The 18,116-nt window shown below is 44.5% G+C and overlaps 1 protein-coding gene across 2 annotated transcripts in view; it reads left to right on the plus strand.

Annotated features, from left to right (window-relative positions):
- Positions 1-6,872: 6,872 nt before the first annotated feature.
- Positions 6,873-18,116, plus strand: part of FBXO3 (F-box protein 3) — a 32,003-nt gene continuing 20,759 nt past the window's right edge. Inside the window, exons 1-3 of one of the 2 annotated variants that reach the window (XM_045015819.1) lie at positions 6,873-7,025; positions 10,418-10,507; positions 15,800-15,868. In XM_045015819.1, coding sequence (XP_044871754.1) covers positions 6,919-7,025; positions 10,418-10,507; positions 15,800-15,868 — 266 coding nt within the window. In that variant the 5' untranslated portion in view covers positions 6,873-6,918. Of the gene's footprint in view, positions 7,026-10,417; positions 10,508-15,799; positions 15,964-18,116 lie in introns of both variants that reach the window. The other variant, XM_045015818.1, reaches the window with a different exon arrangement.

Here is an 18,116-nt window from a genome sequence, read left to right on the forward strand (position 1 = left end):
TTTCGTGGGCTAAAACCCACTTCATCACATGAAGCTTATATCCAAATAAATTTGTTAGTCTATAAGATGCCTCAAGTACTCCTCGTTTTTTTTGCTGATACAGACTAACACAGCTACCACTTAGTTATTTTGTATCATCTGCAAATTTTGCCACCTCACTGTTTACTCCTTTTTCCAGATCATTTATGAACATGTTGAATAAGACTGGTCCCAGAACAGACCCCTGGGGGACACCACTATTTACCTCTCTCCATTCTGAAAATTGACCATTTATTCCTACCCTTATTTTTTATCTTTCAACCAGAAACCAAATCCATGAGAGCACCTTCCCTCTTATCTCGTGGCAGCTTACTTTGCGTAAGAGCCTTTGGTGAGGGACCTTGTCAAAGGCTTTCTGAAAATCTAAGTACAGTATATCCACTGGATCCCCTTTGTCCAAATGCCTGTTGACCCCCTCAAAGAATTCTAGTAGATTGGTAAGGCATGATTTCCCTTTACTAAAACCATGTTGACTCTTCCTCAACAAATTATGTTTATCTATATGTCTGACAATATTGTTCTTTATTATAGTTTCAACCAGTTTGCCTGGTACTGAAGTCAGGCTTACATGCCTATAATTGTCGGGATCACCTATGGAGCCCTTTTTAAAAATTGGCATCACATTAGCTATCCTTCAGTCATCTGGTACAGAAGCTGATTTAAATGATAGGTTACAGACTACAGTTAGTAGTTCTGTAATTTCACATTTTAGTTTCTTCAGAACTCTTGGGTGAATACCATCTGGTCCTGGTGATTTATTGCTGTTTAATTTATCAATTTGTTCCAAAACCTCCTCTAATGATATCTCAGTCTGGGACAGTTCCTCAGATCTGACACCTAAAAAGAATGGCTCAGGTTTGGGAATCTCCCTCATATCCTCAGCTATGAGACCGATGCAAAGATTTCATTTAGTTTCTCTGCAATGGCTTTATCATCCATGAGTGCTTCTTTAGCATCTCTATCATCCAGTGGCCCCTCTGGTTGTTTAGGCTTCCTGCTTCTGATGTACTTAAAAAATTTTTTGCTGTTACTTTTTGAGTTTTTGGCTAACTATTCCTCAAATTCTTTTTTCGCCTTCCTAATTGTATTTTTACACTTCATTTGCCAGTGTTTATGCTCCTTTCTATTTTCCTCACTAGGATTTAACTTTCACTTTTTAAAAGATGCCTTTTTGCCTCTCACTGCTTCTTTTACTTTGTTGTTTAGCCCTGGTGGCTCTTTTTTGGTTCTCTTACTATGTTTTTTAATTTGGGGTATACAGGGCCGGCTTTAGCAAGTGCGGGGCCCGATTCCTGGGGGCGGGGCTTGTACTCACCGGGCGCCGCTCCCAGTCTTCGGCAGCACTTCCGATTACCAGCCGGGGGAGGGGGAGCGAGGGGCTTGCCGCGCTCCGGCCAGGGTCGCGGGGCCACTGCACTCCAGCTGGAGCTCGAGTCAGGGTCGCAGGGCTGTGGGGCTGCTGCACTCCAGCTGGAGCTCCAACCACGGTCGCGGGGCCGTGGGGCTGCCATGCTCCGGCCGCGGTCGCGAGGCCATGGGGCTGCCACGCTCCGGCCGGAGCTCCAGCCAGGAGAGCGGGGCTGCAGGGCTTGCCGCGCTCCAGCCGGCGCTCTGGCCAGGGGAGTGGGGCCGCTGAAGACCTCAGAGGAGCGGACTGCCGCCGAGGTGAGTAAAAAAAATTAAAAAGGCGCCTAAGGCGCGGGGCCCTTTTAGGCACGGGGCCCGATTCCGAGGAATCGGGCGAATCAGCCTAAAGCCAGCCCTGGGGGTATACATTTAAGTTGAGCCTCTATTATGGTGTCTTTAAAAAGTTTCCACACTGCTTGCAGAGTTTTCACTTTTGGCACTGAACCCTTTAATTTCTGTCTAACTAACCTCCTCATTTTTGTGTAGTTTCCCTTTCTGAAATTAAATGCTACAGTGTTGGGCCGCTGTGGTGTTTTTCCTGTCACAGGGATATTAAATTTAATTATATTATGTCACTATTACCAAGCGGTCCAGCTATATTCACCTCTTGGACCAGATCCTGTGCTCCATTTAGGATTAAACCAAGAATTGCTCTCCTCTGGTGGGTTTCAGGACCAGCTGCTCCAAGAAGCAGTCATTTAAGCTGCAGCACCCCCCCGCCCCCTTAGTTCTAGTACCTATGTAGGTTAGGTGCAACAATTCACAACCCCTGTGACACTTTCAGAGAATGCTGTGGATTATGATGCACTAGGTGTACTGCAAACAGATGGCTAGTGTGGATGCTCACTGTGTTATAGTTTTCTCAATTTCTGTCACACTAGTCCTCTTTTCTCCTTCTGCAAAACTGGCATAATTATATTTATCTACCTCACAGGATAGTTATGAGACTTTATTTGCTGCTTGTAAATGTATTGAGACCCTTGGTTGCATGGGACTATGGAATTATAAATTTATTATGGTTATTATGACTACAATATCTAATAGTCACAATGTTTTTAAAACCTTGAGAAGGAAATTTGGTTCTTATATAATGTGGAAGATATACACATTTAAAAATTCTAAAATGTGTTACATTTGTACTTGTGTCCAATCTTACACACTTTCATCACTTTAATTTAATTTATTTAATTCATGGATTTGTTTCAATTTGGAAGTGTACTATTGATTGCTCTTATTATCATTTCAATCCCAGTGGATTCTAATCACTGATAACTGCCCAATGTGACCTACAGATCTAATAGGAGATCTAAAAAAGGTTGAAAAATATTCATGTACTACATTTCTAAAGGTAACTCTTGTGGGTGTGCTAAATATAGGAATAATGCTATGAAGCAATGTCAGTGGTTTGGTGCTCTTATTTGGAGCCTGTTCTTGGAGGTGGTGAACACTACGCTGGGTCTGATCCTATCCTACCAATATTTATGATTATGCATGCTCACTGGCTGGGGTAGTCCAACGGAGATCAATTTATTATACATTTTATTTTTTTGGAGGGCCAGGAGGCTTAATTACCCTGTCCCTCAACAGCAAAACACAATTTAATGTGGAGGAGTAATAATCTGAACACCAATTATCTGTAACTCCTTGTTATCTGAAATTCTAATGAGTTTTATCCTGAGTACAAAAGTAACTTGATTCTCTTCTTGCTCGCACCAGGATAAATAGGAGTTCTCTCTGTTGAAGTAAATGGGGTTACACCAGTGTAAAAGAAGTGTAAATCAGAGAAACGTAGCAGCCAAAACAGGGATTTCTGGATATTTGCAGAACTTTTTTCAGTTTTAACTGGATTTCTTTGCCCTGTACTGATTAGCTGTTTGCTTCATCTCTTCCCACACCTCACTGTCTCTTCCACCTCAGTGTCATTCCACATCTACCACTGTTACCCTCTTCTCTCCTGCCCTGTTCCCATCAGCCCTTCCCTTTCCTTGTGTGTGCCTCGCCTCGACTAGCAGGAACCTTTAGCGACCTCATAGTTAGTGGGGTACCAACTGGATGGGACTGAGGTGCAAAGAGGGGGCATGTCTTGGCTGGAGGCTCTGCCAGGCAGAGATGCCAAGGGTTGGCTGTCCTTAAGAGTGAAATTTACATCTCTAAAGAGTGAGATTCAAGGCCAAAGTGTGACAGTTTCCGGGAAGTGTGTTAGATCATTGGTTAAGACAGGGACTTTCATCTTTGGTCTTTGACGACATCCAATTGCCCAGGTATTTAATCCAACCCCTCTTAATAGTTTTTAAATGTACACTGCTTAATATTGTATAAATGTCCTAATTCATACTAAAGTCTAGGGCACATGAGAATTCTATAAGCAATGCAAATCAATGGCTTTTTAATTAGCACTGTTGATTAATCGCAGTTAACTCACATGATTAACTTAAAAAAATTAATTGTGATTAATCACACTGTTAAACAATAGAATACCAATTGAAATATATTAAATATTTTGCATGTTTTTCTACATTTTCAAATATATTGATTTATATTACAACACAGAATACAAAGTGTATATTGCTCACTTATATTATTATTTTTATTACAAATATTTGCACTGTAAAGTCATAAATAGTATTTTTCAATTCACCTTATAGAAGTACTGTAGTGTAATCTCTTGATTGTGAAAGTGTAACTTACAAATGTAGAATTTTTTTGTTACATAACTGCTCAAAAACAAAACAATGTAAAACTTTAGATCCTACAAGTCCACTCAGTCCTACTTCTTGTTCAGCCAATTGCTAAGACAAACAAGATCGTTTACGTTTATGGGAGCTACTGCTGCCTGCTTCTTATTTACAGTGTCACCTGAAAGTGAGAACAGGCTTTCACTTGGTACTTTTGTAGCTGGCATTGCAAGGTATTTATGTGCCAGATATGCTAAACATTTGTATATCTCTTTATGCTTCGGCCACCATTTCAGAGGACATGCTTCCATCCTGATGATGCTCATTAAAAAAATAATGTGTTAATTAAACGTGTGACTGAATTCCTTGGGGGAGAATAGTATGTTTCCTGCTCTGTGTTTTACCCATATTTTGCCATATATTTCATGTAATAACAGTCTCAGACGATGACCCAGTATATGTTCATTTTAAGAACATTTTCACAGCAGATTTGACAAAACACAAAGAAGGTATCAATGTGAGATTTCTAAAAATAGCTACAGCACTTGACTCAAGGTTTAAGAATCTGAAGTGCAATCCAAAATCTGAGAGGGAACGAGGTGTGGAACATGCTTTCAGAAATCTTAAAAGAGCAACACCCCAATACGGAAACTACAGAACCCGAACCACCAAAAAAGAAAATCAACCTTCTGCTGGTGGTATCTGACTCAGATGATGAAAATGAACATGCGTCAATCCGCTCTGCTTTGGATCATCGGCATGGACACATGTCCTTCAGTGGATCTTTAGCGCATCTGGCATGTAAATATCTTGCGACACTGGCTAAAACAGTGCCATGTGAACACCTGTTCTCACTTTCAGGTGATGTAAAGAAGCAGGCAGCATTATCTCCTGCAAATTGTAACCAAACTTGTTTGTCTGAGTAACTGGCTGAACAAGAAATAGGACTGAGTGGACTTGTAGGCTCTAAAGTTTTATATTTTATTTTTGAATGCAGTTTTTTTGTACATAATTCTACATTTGTAAGTTCAACTTTCATGTTCAAGTGATTGCATTACAGTACTTGTATTGGGTGAATTGAAAAATACTATTCCTTTTGTTTTTACAGTGCAAATATTTGTAATAAAAATATAAAGTGAGCACTGTACACTTTGTATTCTGTGTTGTAATTGAAATCAATATATTTGAAAATGTAGAAAACATTCAAAAATATTTAAATAAATGGTATTCTCTTATTGTTTAACAGCACGATTAATCGCACTTAATTTTTGTTATTGCTTGACAGCCCTAATTTTAATAAAAACTATTATTTACTGTTTTGAACAAAAACCTGAGGCCCAGAATTAATAACCCCTAATTTAGGCACACAGTCAAAGGACAGAACAGGAGAAATATTCAAAAATAAACTTGTTTTTATATAAACCTAACTAAAAAGAAAACTGTTTTATCAACACAACAATATGTTTATTTTGTATATCACCTTGTCCTAGTGATCACCCACTTGAAAAACACTTTACAGTACAAATATGATTTGGTTTGTATAGTATTACTCATATTAAAAACAAAAAGTCTTGCCTACTAGCAGGACAATGAAAGACAAAGAATTTGTCCAGTGTTGTTTAAATTTTGAACTGTATTTTGCAGAGCCTGCAAACTTTCAATCAAGTCCTGCTCATTTTTAGGGCAAACTCACCCCTCCCACAGAACCCCCTCTCTCCTCTCGCACACTTGTATAACATGCAATCCTGTACTCTCTATGCTTACCACAGTACCCATTACCAAGCTTGGAATGCCTCATGCCTGAGTCCCCAGATGTATTGTTGTCTCTTTCAGCCCAAGTAAAAACACTTAAAATCTTTATCTAGTTACTCAAAATGAGTGAGCTAAGCTTAGGCATGTGTCTTGTGAGAGTGAGGTTGCACGCTAACCAGTGACTCTCACAGTCACGCCCAATGAGTGAGACTTGACATGTCTGGCACGGTGCCCCACAGGCCAGGGCCCACACTTGTGATCAGCTCCGCAGAAGGGCCAACCTCTGGCGCAAGCCAGGTGCTGGAACGAAGGGGTACTGGAGTGTGTGCTGCAGTACCCCCGGCTTGAAGTGGTTTCCAGCATATACAGGGTTTACAGTTTGGGTCAATGGTTTTCAGCACCCCCACCATAAACATTGTTCAGCTAGGGTGACCAATTAGCAAGTGTGAAAAATCAGGATAGGAGGTGGGAGATAATAGGCCTCTATATACAGGGCCGGCTTTAGGACGTGCGGGGCCGATTCAAATAGTTTTGACGGAGCCCCGGCAGGGATGACTCACCCAGCGGCGCTCCAGCTCTTCACTGAAGGACCCGCCGCCGAAGACCCAGAGCGCCGCCGGGTGAATAAAAATTAAAAAGGCACCTAAGTCAGGCGCTCTTCTTTAGGGCGCGGGGCCCGATTCAAGGGAATCGGCTTAATGCCAGCCCTGTCTATATAAGAAAAAGGCCCAACTATTGGGACTGTCCCTATAAAATCGGGACATCTGGTCACCCTAGTTCCAGCAGCACTTAAGACTGAGCCCAGGCCCTTGGGCCGCGTGGGGCCGGACCCTCCTTTGGCGTCTCTGCCGAGCCTGCAGTTCCCGCGCTGTCCTGCGGGGCGCTCTGCGCTCCAGCGTTAGGCGCGGGCTCTTTAAGAGCTTCCTCCTCCCAGCCCTTCCCTTCCCTTCCCCGGCGCTTGATAACAAACCGGCGTGAGGGGCGGGGCTCCGGGGGGAGGGGCAGCAGCCAGGCCCGGCCCGGCCCGGCGCGGAGGCCTTTCAAGATGGCGGCGGCCGTGGAGCCGGAGCCGCAGCCCCTGAGCCTGGAGCTGCTGCCCACCGACCCGCTGCTGCTCATCCTGAGCTTCCTGGACTACCGGGACCTCCTGAGGTAGGGCGGGACCCCGGGGCTGGGCGCGGCTGCGCTGCGGGCGCTGCTTCGCCGCTACCTGCCCTCCGCTGCGGGACTGGGGCGGCGCCCCTGGCGCGGCGGGTCCCGGGCGCTGATGCGCCCTGGCCGGCGGTAGCGGCCCCGCGGGGCGGGGTGCTGCGGGGGCGGGGTGCTCTCTCGGAGCCGGTGCGGCGCATCCCCGGGCCGGCGGAGGGGCCCCCGGTAGGGGGGAGGGACGTAGGGTAGCGCAGCCAGTGGATTTCGCGATCCCCGCTAATGAGGCGTCAACAGGTGTGTTTCCCGTGCGCGCCCCCGCGTGTGTGCGCGGCGCCCCCAGTCCCGTCCTGTGCCGCGGCGGCGGCGGCGGGACCCGCCCCGTGCCAGGTGCGTCCCCTGGCTGCAGAGCAGCCGACCGGGGTTGCTGTCCAGCCCTCTGCGCGCCTGTGCCCACACGCTGCTCTCCCGACTCCAGCGTCCCGGGGCGCTGCAGGCAAACGCTTGGCGCACATTCAGGCTGGGCGGTGCTGTGAGCCCACTGAATTGGTGTGGCAAGGGGTGTACAGAGAAGACGGTTCGAGTCTGGGTACCAGGCAAGAAAACTTGGAAATGCTCATGAGAGGAAACTTGACCTATGTGAGGTTACTGAAACCTGTACAGTGTTGTAGCTGTGTTGGTCCCAGGCTGTTAGCGAGACAAGGTGGTTGAGGTAATATCTGTTATTGGACCCATTTCACCCATCTTGTATCTCTAATTACTGAAACCTGGTGAGATAACCATGGTATTTGGTTGTTTAAATTGCTGATTGTAACCTGTTTTCAGAAGGATAGAGTGGATAACAGATGCGGGGATGGTCCTATACTTTAAAGATCCCATTACAGTAACTCCTCACTTAACGTCCTCCCGCTTAACGTTGTTTTGAAGTTGTTGCTTTATTAGGGAACATACTCGTTTAAAGTTATGCAATGCTCCCTTACAATGCCCTTTGGCTGACTTTATGAGGGCACATTGCGCAAGTTCCTCTTCTCCGTCTCCTCCCCCTCCCTCCCTCCCAGCGCTTCCCCTGCCGCCAAACAGCTGTTTGATGGTGCTTAGGACTTTCTGGGAGGGAGCGAGCGAGTGGGGAAGCGGCTCTTCCCCCCCACCCCCCGGCAAGCAGGGCCACCTGGAACACAGCGACTTTAGGGACTGCAGGGTCCTGGGCTAAGGGGGCCTTGGTGCCCTGGCCTGCAGCTCTAAAGCCCCTTTTGGAATGCGGCCCTGTGAGAATGGGCAGGAGGACCAGGGGCAGCTGCACAGGCAGCAGCTGGAAAGAAGCGTCACTTTCCCCTTCAAAGCTGGCTGGAGAGAAATGGAGAGCCACCTGCACACCCCCTGCACCAAACAGGAGCTGCCCCAGATAAGTGCTTTGCACCTCCTGCCTGCCCCAGCCCTGAGCCGCCTCCTGCACCCCTGCTCTGAGCGCCCTCCCACACCCTAACTCCCTCCCAGACCCCACACCCCACCCTGAGCACCCTCCCTCACCCTAACTTCCTCCCAGACCCTGCACCCCCAGCCCTGAGCCCCAGGGGTAATCCAGGGGCACCTCCCCACCACAGTACAGTACTGTACAGTGCCACTACATGCATCTGACGAAGTGGGTATTCACCCACGAAAGCTCATGCTCCTATACGTCTGTTAGTCTATAAAGTGCCACAGGACTCTTTTCTGCTTGTACAGTATATGATGCCTTTTGTCTGCCCCCCCAAATTTCATTTACATTAAATTTACATTACATTAAATCTTATGGGAAAATTGGATTCGTTTAACATTGTTTCGCTTAAAGTTGCATTTTTCAGGAACATAACTACAACATTAAGTGAGGAGTTACTGTACCTGTTTTAGAGTTATTAATTAACTTCAACTCAGGATCTTAAATGCATATGGATCAATGGAAGGAGTACTGGCTAGTCTTACAAATCACTGAGAAAACAGCATGATTAACTTCTTACACGCATGTCTATAATGTGTGGGAAGAAAAATTATGAGATTATTGGAAACTTCAGTTTTGGAGATGTGTGCTAGAGGTCTTATACTGCCAGTAGTAAAACATCATTAGTTTCTAAAAAGTATAGATAACTTTTGAGGTAACTTTATTTCAGACAACATTGTGGTGGATAAAGAGGAACCCATCACTTGACTGGAAGTTGGTACTTGTCTAGGAACTAGTGATCATGACCTGATTCAATATGGGTAAACAAAGGATAGGTCTATCCAGTAATACCTCTACCCCGATATAATGTGACCCAGTATAAGACGAATTTGGATATAATGCGGTAAAGCAGTGCTCCCGGGGGGTGGGACTGTGCGCTCTGGCATATCAAAGCAAGTTCGATATAACGGGGTTTCACCTATAATGCGGTAAGATTTTTTGGCTCCTGAGGACAGCGTTATGTCGGGGTAGAGGTGTATGTATAGTTGGTGCTTCAAAAGGCTAATTTCCCAAAGCTGAGGAAACTTCATAACAAAGTAAAACTTGGGGGGAAATGACTTAGTGCAAACAGCTCTCTCAGACATTCACACTGTGCTGTTCTTATTTCATGCTGATAGTTACATTATTTCCTGTACTTTAAAAGTACAAAAATATATTAATTTCAATAGGTAGTTATCAACTGACAGGTAGTAAAAAAGTTTCTTCCATCACTGTACTACCACTGATGGAGCTCCATCTGTAGTGGCAACAATGAAAGCACTAGTGTAGGCTGACTGCCTAGTAGATAAAACTGATTAAAACATTAACAGCTAGCTTATGCTAGCACTGCCACCACTAATGGAGTGTCACAATGGAAAACTTCTAGTAAAATTCTTCTGTGGAACAGACCTATGTCTTTGCCTATTCTACAAAAATATTTAATTGCCAAGAAAGTTCCCTAATATTCATTCTCTAGGGCTGTGCCTACACTAGCAGATTCGGTTACTGTAATTCACTGGCTTTGCAGCTATAGTGAATACAGTCTCAGACATATTTGTCATCATGGAGTGACTCTGGTGGTGTATTATGGTGACTGCCAATGTAGATGAGACGCAATACTATTTTGTGGCAGGAGGGGGTGCAGGGGTAACCCTCCTACCCCAAATGTCATAAACCATTTTAGAAAACCCTGTTCTTGCTTGGGTATCTACCAGGATTAAAAATGTGTTTCTTTAACATGGTTTATAACACTTATTTTCTTCTTTGCTTATGTGGACAAGAAAGCCTTGTTACATGTTTTAATGACAATTGTATTACATTTTTATAGCTCTAATATTCATTTTATGTCATATAATCTTAAATATGTTAATACCTTGACTTGCATTTGTCCTTCGTTATTTTACTACTTTTTGTGATCAGACATAACACTGACTTGTATTTATAGCTGCTGCTATGTAAGTCGAAGATTAAACCAGCTATCAAGTCATGATCCATTGTGGAAAAGACACTGCAAGAAATACTGGCTTTTATCTGAGTAAGTATGGGTATTCTTATCTTATAAAAAAAAATAGTTTGCAGCAGTTTTTTAACCAGCTCATTTGGTTAACAGCTCTATTTTTGCATAGGATCTTTCAGAATAACATTGCAAAATGCTTCATAGCCTCTCGTGGTCTCTAAGTAATGCTTTGTAGATCCAATATTAACAGAAGTTGTGAGATCAGCTGTACTCTATCAACTGAACAAAGTTAATGTTAGCTCTTGAAGATACTCCTAGAGATTTGTTTAATATTGTTACTTATGTTACATGGTGGATTTGGCCTCTTCTGTAGGAATGGAGATGGATTCAGGGAGCAATTCAGGTAATTTTTACATAGTGCCACAATTTTGTGTGGTGCTTTTCAGACAGATGATGATGATTAAGGCAATGTTTTAGGCATGGTGTGTGTGTGGTTCGGGGGTGCTGGGGGAGATGACCCGGGAGCCCTGCTGATGCTGTGGGCGGGGCTTCCTATCAGGTCCATCCCTGCAGTTCCTAGGAGACGGAGGCAGAGGGCAGGGCAGCTCCCAATGGGAGCTGTGGGGACGGGGCCTGCAGGCGTGGGCAGTGTGGAGACCCCTCTGCCATCTAGGAGCTGTAGGGGTGCCCCCCACCCCAGGTAAGCGCACCCCTGCACCTCCCAAACCCCTACCCCCAGCCCGGAGACTCCTCCCATACACCCAAACTACTGCTGCTGACCCAGGGGCTGCCCGGCTTGAGCAGCCCCTGGGCCAGCAGCAGCCACTGCAGAAGTCATGGAATCCGTGACATCTGTGACAGACTCACCGCCTTAATGATGATGTCCCTGTTCCAAAGAACTTACCAACTAAGACCATGATCCTGCAAATGCTTTGCATGGATGATATTCCATTGACTTAATTGAAGAGCTGCACAGATGCGGAGGTCAGAGACTCTAATGAGATTGGGACCTAAATGTAGGCAAAACTCAACAAATGATGACACATGGAGTGGGTGAACATGGGGAATGGAGGGCACACAGAAAATTAGTCACTGTCACTTTACTTGCAATCTCTGAAAATAAAATGGCTGTGAATATTTCCATTTTGCAAATGGAAATTGTATTCTGTTTACATGTTCTCATTCCAACCAAGAATCGGTAAACGCAAAATGCATTTCCTAACTTTTACATGCTTTGTAGTATTTGGAAATGGCCTTCCCTCTAAAATATAACTAACCTGTTATTTCCACATCTGAAAGCTGCATGAGAGACCAGAAACTGCCCATTTTGAATAGAACAGCCTTGTCAAGGTTCCTTCCCCACTCTGAACTTTAGGGTACAGATGTGGGGGAACCTGCATGAGAAGCTCTAAGCTCAATTAACAGCTTAGATCTGGTCTGGCTGCCACCACTTGCAAGCACTACTTCCCTTCCCTGGGTAGCCTTGAAAGACTTCACCAATTTCCTGGTGAACACAGATCCAACTCCCTTGGATCTTAAAACAAGGAAAAATCAATCAGGTATTAAAAAAAGGCTTTTAATTAAAGAAAAGAAAGGTAAAAGAAAAACTTCTGGGAGAGATTAGCATACCCGCTACTCCCACAGACAGATTCCAAACACAGAGGATGTTCCCCTGGGCAAAACCTTAGTTACACCAAAAAATACCCAAATACCCAATTTGATTCTTCCTCTAATTGCACAAGACAGGTTACAAAGAAATAAACATAAACCTATTTATTCCTTTCTAAAAATTACTACTCTGATAAGAGGCTGGTTCCTTGATCTTTTTTTCTCCGGCTGAAACTGACTAAACAAAGGGAACTTCCCTCCTTCCTTTTGAAACATCTTGTTCCCCCATTGGTTCCTCTGGTCAGGTGTCAGCTAGGCTAGGTGAACTTCTTAACCCTTTACAGGTAAAAGAGGCATTAACCCTTAACTATCTGTTTATGACAAGCCTAAAAGCAACTTAGTGGAAATATACAAAATGGAGAATTCTGTTTCCCTTCATACATACCCAGTATTGCCAGTCCTCCCCCTCAGCTTCTACCAAGATGGCATCTGTAACACTACACCCCATATTCATCATGGGGGTACAGTTGTACAAATTGCATCATAATTATATCATAAGATGAGTCGTGAGGTGTCATTGGAAAAGTTATGATTTGCTGAATACAATTATCCTATTTGTATGTGTGTATCATTTTTGTATATAAAGTTATGAATATTTACTATGTATCTGTATTTCAAATGTAGTTACACTAGGATGACACCCACTAGGTAAGATGTTCCAGTCTAGATACCCTGAATGGGCCCTTCACAACCAGCTAATGGGCCATTAGGAAAAACAGTAGGTCTTAAGTGAAGCTTATCCCCCACCTGGTGAGTCTTCCTGAGAATGCTGCAGACACCCTGTAAGTAATGGCTGCTATGACTCAGAAGGGCATGCAAAGGCATGTGACCAGACCACAAGACACTATTCTCCATTTTGGGTACCTGTATTTTTCCACAAGCTGGGCTGGGAACTGATTTTGAAACACAGGGTTCCCACCATATGGAAAAACTTGGAAAAGAAAGGACTTGAGAAGCCCAAGCTGCAAAACAAGTGCAGCTTGTGCCTTGAGAATCTGCAGGCCTGCTTGTATCATCAGGGTGAGAAATTGCTGATTCATATCCAGTCTTTCTAGTATCTTCGGCTTAGTTTGTGACTTTGTTTATTAGGTAATTCACTTTGATCTGTTTGCTATTACACCTCTACCCTGATATAAAACTGTCCTCGGGAGCCAAAAAATCTTACCACATTATAGGTGAAACCATGTTATATCAAACTTGCTTTGATCCACCGGAGTGTGCAGGCCCGCCCCTCCCCGGAGCACTTTTATAACACAAATTCGGATATAACACGGTAAATCAGTTCACGTTATATCAGGGTAGCGGTGTACTTATAATCACTTAAAATATATCTTCTTATAGTTAATAAACTTGTTTTATATTTTAATCTAAACCAGTGTGCCTTTAAGTGCAGTGTTTGGTGAAAAATCTCAACTTGGTTAACACAAGCTTGTTGCATATTCCTCTCCACATTGGGGGAAGGGTGAACCCGGTAATAAATTCATATTGGCCAGAGTTTCGACCAGGGAAGGGCGGTACAGCTCTGGGGTCCTAGGCTGGGAAGCTGGGGTTATTTTGGCGGTAGCCTCGCTATTGTTGGTTCATGCTGTGGCTGGTCAGCCTGCAGGTGGTTGCTGCTGCTGGGTGTGTCCCTGCTTGTGTGAATGCTCGTGGGAGTGTAGGACTGAGAGCGGTCTACAGTTTGTCACAGCAGGACCGGGTGAGAAGGAGCCCAGGCTGGTGAGTCAGAGGGCTCAGTGGAACCCCAGTTCCAGGTGGCATCCCTGGGGGATCCCGTCACTGCATCCTTTTGACTAAGAACTCTCTCTTAAGAAAGCTAACTACTTTTGCTCCTCAATTGATCAGTCAACAGTTCCAGCCAGAGGCGGATTAAGATTTATTGGGGCCTGGGCACAAAGAACATTTGGGCCCCCAACACCCTGGGGGGCTAAGGAGGCTGGAACCAGAGAGGACCAGCGTGGCCATGGCCCTCTCCCCTTTTAAATGTGGGAGGACCATGCCTGCCCACTTTTTAACATACTAGAATATGTAGTAGCCTCAGGCAGGCATGGCAGGGGCTATGCTTCACAGCAAGGGAGCTGATAAGGTGATAATCATTTCCCCAACTATAAAGCACAGCCTCTGCTAGTGGTGCCAACCTCTTCCCGGTTGGAGGCTAAGATTGGCCTTAGCTCTCACTCAGGATGGGGCCCTGCTCCTCCTCTTCCCCCTCCGAGGCCCTGCCCCTGGCCAGGCCTGAAGCCAGAGCCTGGCAGTGGTAAGAACCACCTGGGGAGCCCTGGACCCTCCACCTGCCCTGGGTGGTGCACCCTGGGGTGCGGGTACCTGGGCCAGGGACTGCTCTTGCCACCCCGCCCCTCCACTCAGGGCAGGTGGAGGGTCTGAGGCTCCCCACAGCAGCTCAGGCTTCCTGGATAGTTCTTACCACAGCCCAGCTCCAGCATTTGGCCTGTTCAGGAGGCAGGGCTCCAGGGTGAGGAGCAGGAGGCAGGGCCACAATTCCAGCACCTGTGTTGTCATGTGACACCCCCCCACACACATACACTTTTACACAGGTTCCAGTGCTCCTACAGGGGCCCCCAAATTGCCCGGGGCCTCTGGGCATGGGTGCCTGGGCCTGTGTGTTAATCTGCCACTGGTTCCAGCCCTCTAGCAGCTCAGGAACACTCAGTCCTGGTAGAACTTTCAACCTTTCAGCCTTAGTGGATGGGCCATATCATTGTATCTGAGCCTCCTAAATGGCAGTGCCTGGCATGCTAGTCTGATCTTCAACTTCTGTCCTTGTATAAAAAGGCCTAAGGAGATAATTATTTTGGGAGTTCATTTTCAGTGTTACTTACTTTGATGAATGGTTGTTCTTTAAGTCTGATTTTTATGGGAACTATTTTGAAAACTTAAATAAGGCCACAGGCTTTCCCTAACTATGCTCCCACCACCTTTTCCTCACTCAGCTCTTTCAAAGACTTCTCTTTTATGATGTATACAAGAATGAATTGATAACAATTTAATAAACCTTCCAAGTTATTACCTTCTCTGTTTGTCTTAATGTGTCCTGTCTTCTCTGTATCTGTTTTTTAGATTGTGAACTCTCTGAAGACTGAGTTTATTTGTGACTTAAATGCCGAAATGTTCATTGCTGTTCTACAAATGAGTAAAAGCTGAATCCCCTGCTATTTGTCTCAATTTATAATGGGCGTTTGTTTCTTTTTATTGCAGGAGGTGCTCTTTGGAAAATAAAATCTCATCTACACATGAAATCTTTATTTTAATTGTCACCTCTGTTTTATGACCCGGTTTCTGGTCCCGTAGTCCTTATTTAGGCAAAATTGAGAAAGGACAGCAGGGTTGGACTTTTTTTTAAAAAAAACCCAAAACTTAAATGCCTTCTGCACATGCAAGTTAAATTGATCTGATTTAGTTTTCTACAAGTTCCTGAGTTTAATAATGGCCCATAGTCCTCTAAAGAAAAGATGACTGGCTGAAATGTAGTTACTTGCAAAGGAAATTAAACATTTGAATAGTTCCATGAATTAGTTGAACATCTGTACCTTCACAGGGCTGAAGTGTATCTATGTACACTGTTATAACATAATGTTATAATTTGACTTAGCAGAACCCTAACTGCCTAAGCAATAACTTATTGTTTTTAAAGTGAATTTGTTAGACTAGAAACTTATCATATTTTTATTCTTGTCTATTCAGGGCAGAGAAGACTCGGAGAAAGCAGAGCTGGAAGGCTATCTTCATAAGTATTTACTCTGATTTAGGAAGGTATATTCAATATTATGCTACACTTAAAAAAGCGTGGGATGATATAGAGAGATACTTGGGACAGCTGTGTCCCCGGATGATTGGTTCTTTGAAAGGTATTGTATAAACATTATTTTTGTTTTTAAAGCCAAGATATATTTGTATAGTTATAAAGTTTTACATCCACTGCATAATCTAGGTGCCCTACATAAGCAAAAGTACCAACTTTTATTAAACTGAACTCCAAAAAAGATTATCCCCAATCTTAGACATGGTCCTATCCTTCCCTCTGTTCCTCACTGATTTCCCAAACTTCTTGGACAAGTCTGAGAGAACATGTGGGCCCATATCCTGTCCTGAAGGCCTTCAAATCCAGGGTCAAGTGAACCAAGACATGAAGCAAGGTCCAAAGTTGAGCCCCTCCACAAGAGTGACCTGCTGCTTGCCTCTTCTCTATTAAATTGGCATAAGTGTTGTAAGAATTATCACCGGGAAGGGTGGAGGGGGAGAATAAGGGGGATGATTTTTCAAGTAGTCAGGCCCACTAAGTGTCATTGGTAAAACAAACATCGTAAATTCACCTAGGAAACTGTTGGTAGGCAGCACAGATTCCAGAGCCGTGACAAAACCTTGCTACTTCCTCTGTGCCTTCCTCAACACTCAATTGGCACTTCTGTTCATGCACTCCTGCAGACCCCTCACTGTGCTCTCTGTAGCACTGTTAACTTGGGGAGGACTTGTCACCGGGTAGCCGAGATCAGGTTTTAAAAAGGCTGAGATGGGGAGAGGTGTTATAATTTCCCTGAGTGAATCCTTAGGGCAGGGATCAAAAGGGCCTAAGTTAAGGTCGCCTGGCTACTGTGTGGGAAGTGTTACTCTGCATTTCCTGTTTTTCTAATATTTGTATCTGGATTTTTCTATGTAAATATTCTTAACTCTACATGTCTTTGTTTTGGAATGTTTGAATTTTAGGAATCTAGACTGAGATCTTCAAAGGCGCCCAAGGGAACTTGGCTGCCTAACTCTCTTAGGCTCCTTTGACAATCGCAACAAACTCATGTTCTAGAACGGGGTCCCCAACGCAGTGCCCACGGGCGCCATGGCACCCGCCGGGGCGTCTAAGTGTGCCCACGTCCTGGCTGGCGGATGAGCATCTGCCAAAATGCCGCCGACAAGCTGCATCACGCAGAGACGTCGTCGCCAAAATTCTGCTGATTTTCGGCGGTGACGCCTCTGTATGACACTGCTTGTCAGCGGTATTTTGGCGGCGATGCCTATTGACGTTGCCACTTGGCAGCATTTTGGCGGATGCTTGTCTGCCGCCACGGTCCTCCGAGGCTCGTCGTATGGTACCCACCAGATGAAAAAGGTTGGGGACCACTGTTCTAGAAGGACATGAAGAGCTCAGGGTAGTGTAGACGAAAGGATGGTCAGATGGCTAGGCTGCTAGTCTGAGACAACCTGGGCTCAGTTCCCTACTATGCCACACGCTCCCTCTGTGCCAAGTCACTTAATGTGTCTTTGTGACATTTCCCCATCTGTAAAATGGGGATAATAGCACTTCCTACCTCAGAGGTGTTGAGTATAAGTACATTAAAGATCAAGGAACTTGCATACTGCAGTAATAGGAGCCAGAGTAGTACCTAAAATAGGGTTGAGGTCTTGCAACCTTAACTCCATGTTAACTACTTTTTGTTGTTTGTGGATTTTCTTGTATCTGGCTAATCTTTCACAACTAGGTGTCTAGTTCAAATGCCTCCCTGGTCACTACATTCACCAGTAGTAAATACTGTCTTGTGACTGTTGGCCTATGTTAAACGTGGTGTGTGTTTGTCTAAGCCCAATTTCCAGAGGATGAATGTCCAGGTTGCACAAAGCACTATATTCATTGGTAGCCTCAGAAAAGAGGCCAAAGATTGAATTATTGTGAAAATTTAACTGCCTTCTTATTGAATAAGAGATGCCATACAGTGAGGAAACTTGCATTGCTTTTGCCTGTACTGCACCTATCCTGTAATTAAATAGGGATATCGTTTTGATGGCTGTCAGGGTGTCATAGTAGTGTGATTGTACTATTTAATATTTTCATTTCAAGACTTGGATAATAGAGTTGAGAGTTCGCTTATAAGACTTATGCATGATACCAAGTTGTGTGGGGTTGCAAGTGCTTTGGAGAGCAGGATTAGATTCAAAACAACCTTGACAAATTAAATTATTGATCTGAAATCAACAAGATGAAATTCTGTAAAGACAAGTGAAAAGTAGTACA

This window comes from Mauremys mutica, chromosome 4 (assembly GCF_020497125.1).
Source record: "Mauremys mutica isolate MM-2020 ecotype Southern chromosome 4, ASM2049712v1, whole genome shotgun sequence".
NCBI lineage: Eukaryota > Metazoa > Chordata > Testudines > Geoemydidae > Mauremys > Mauremys mutica.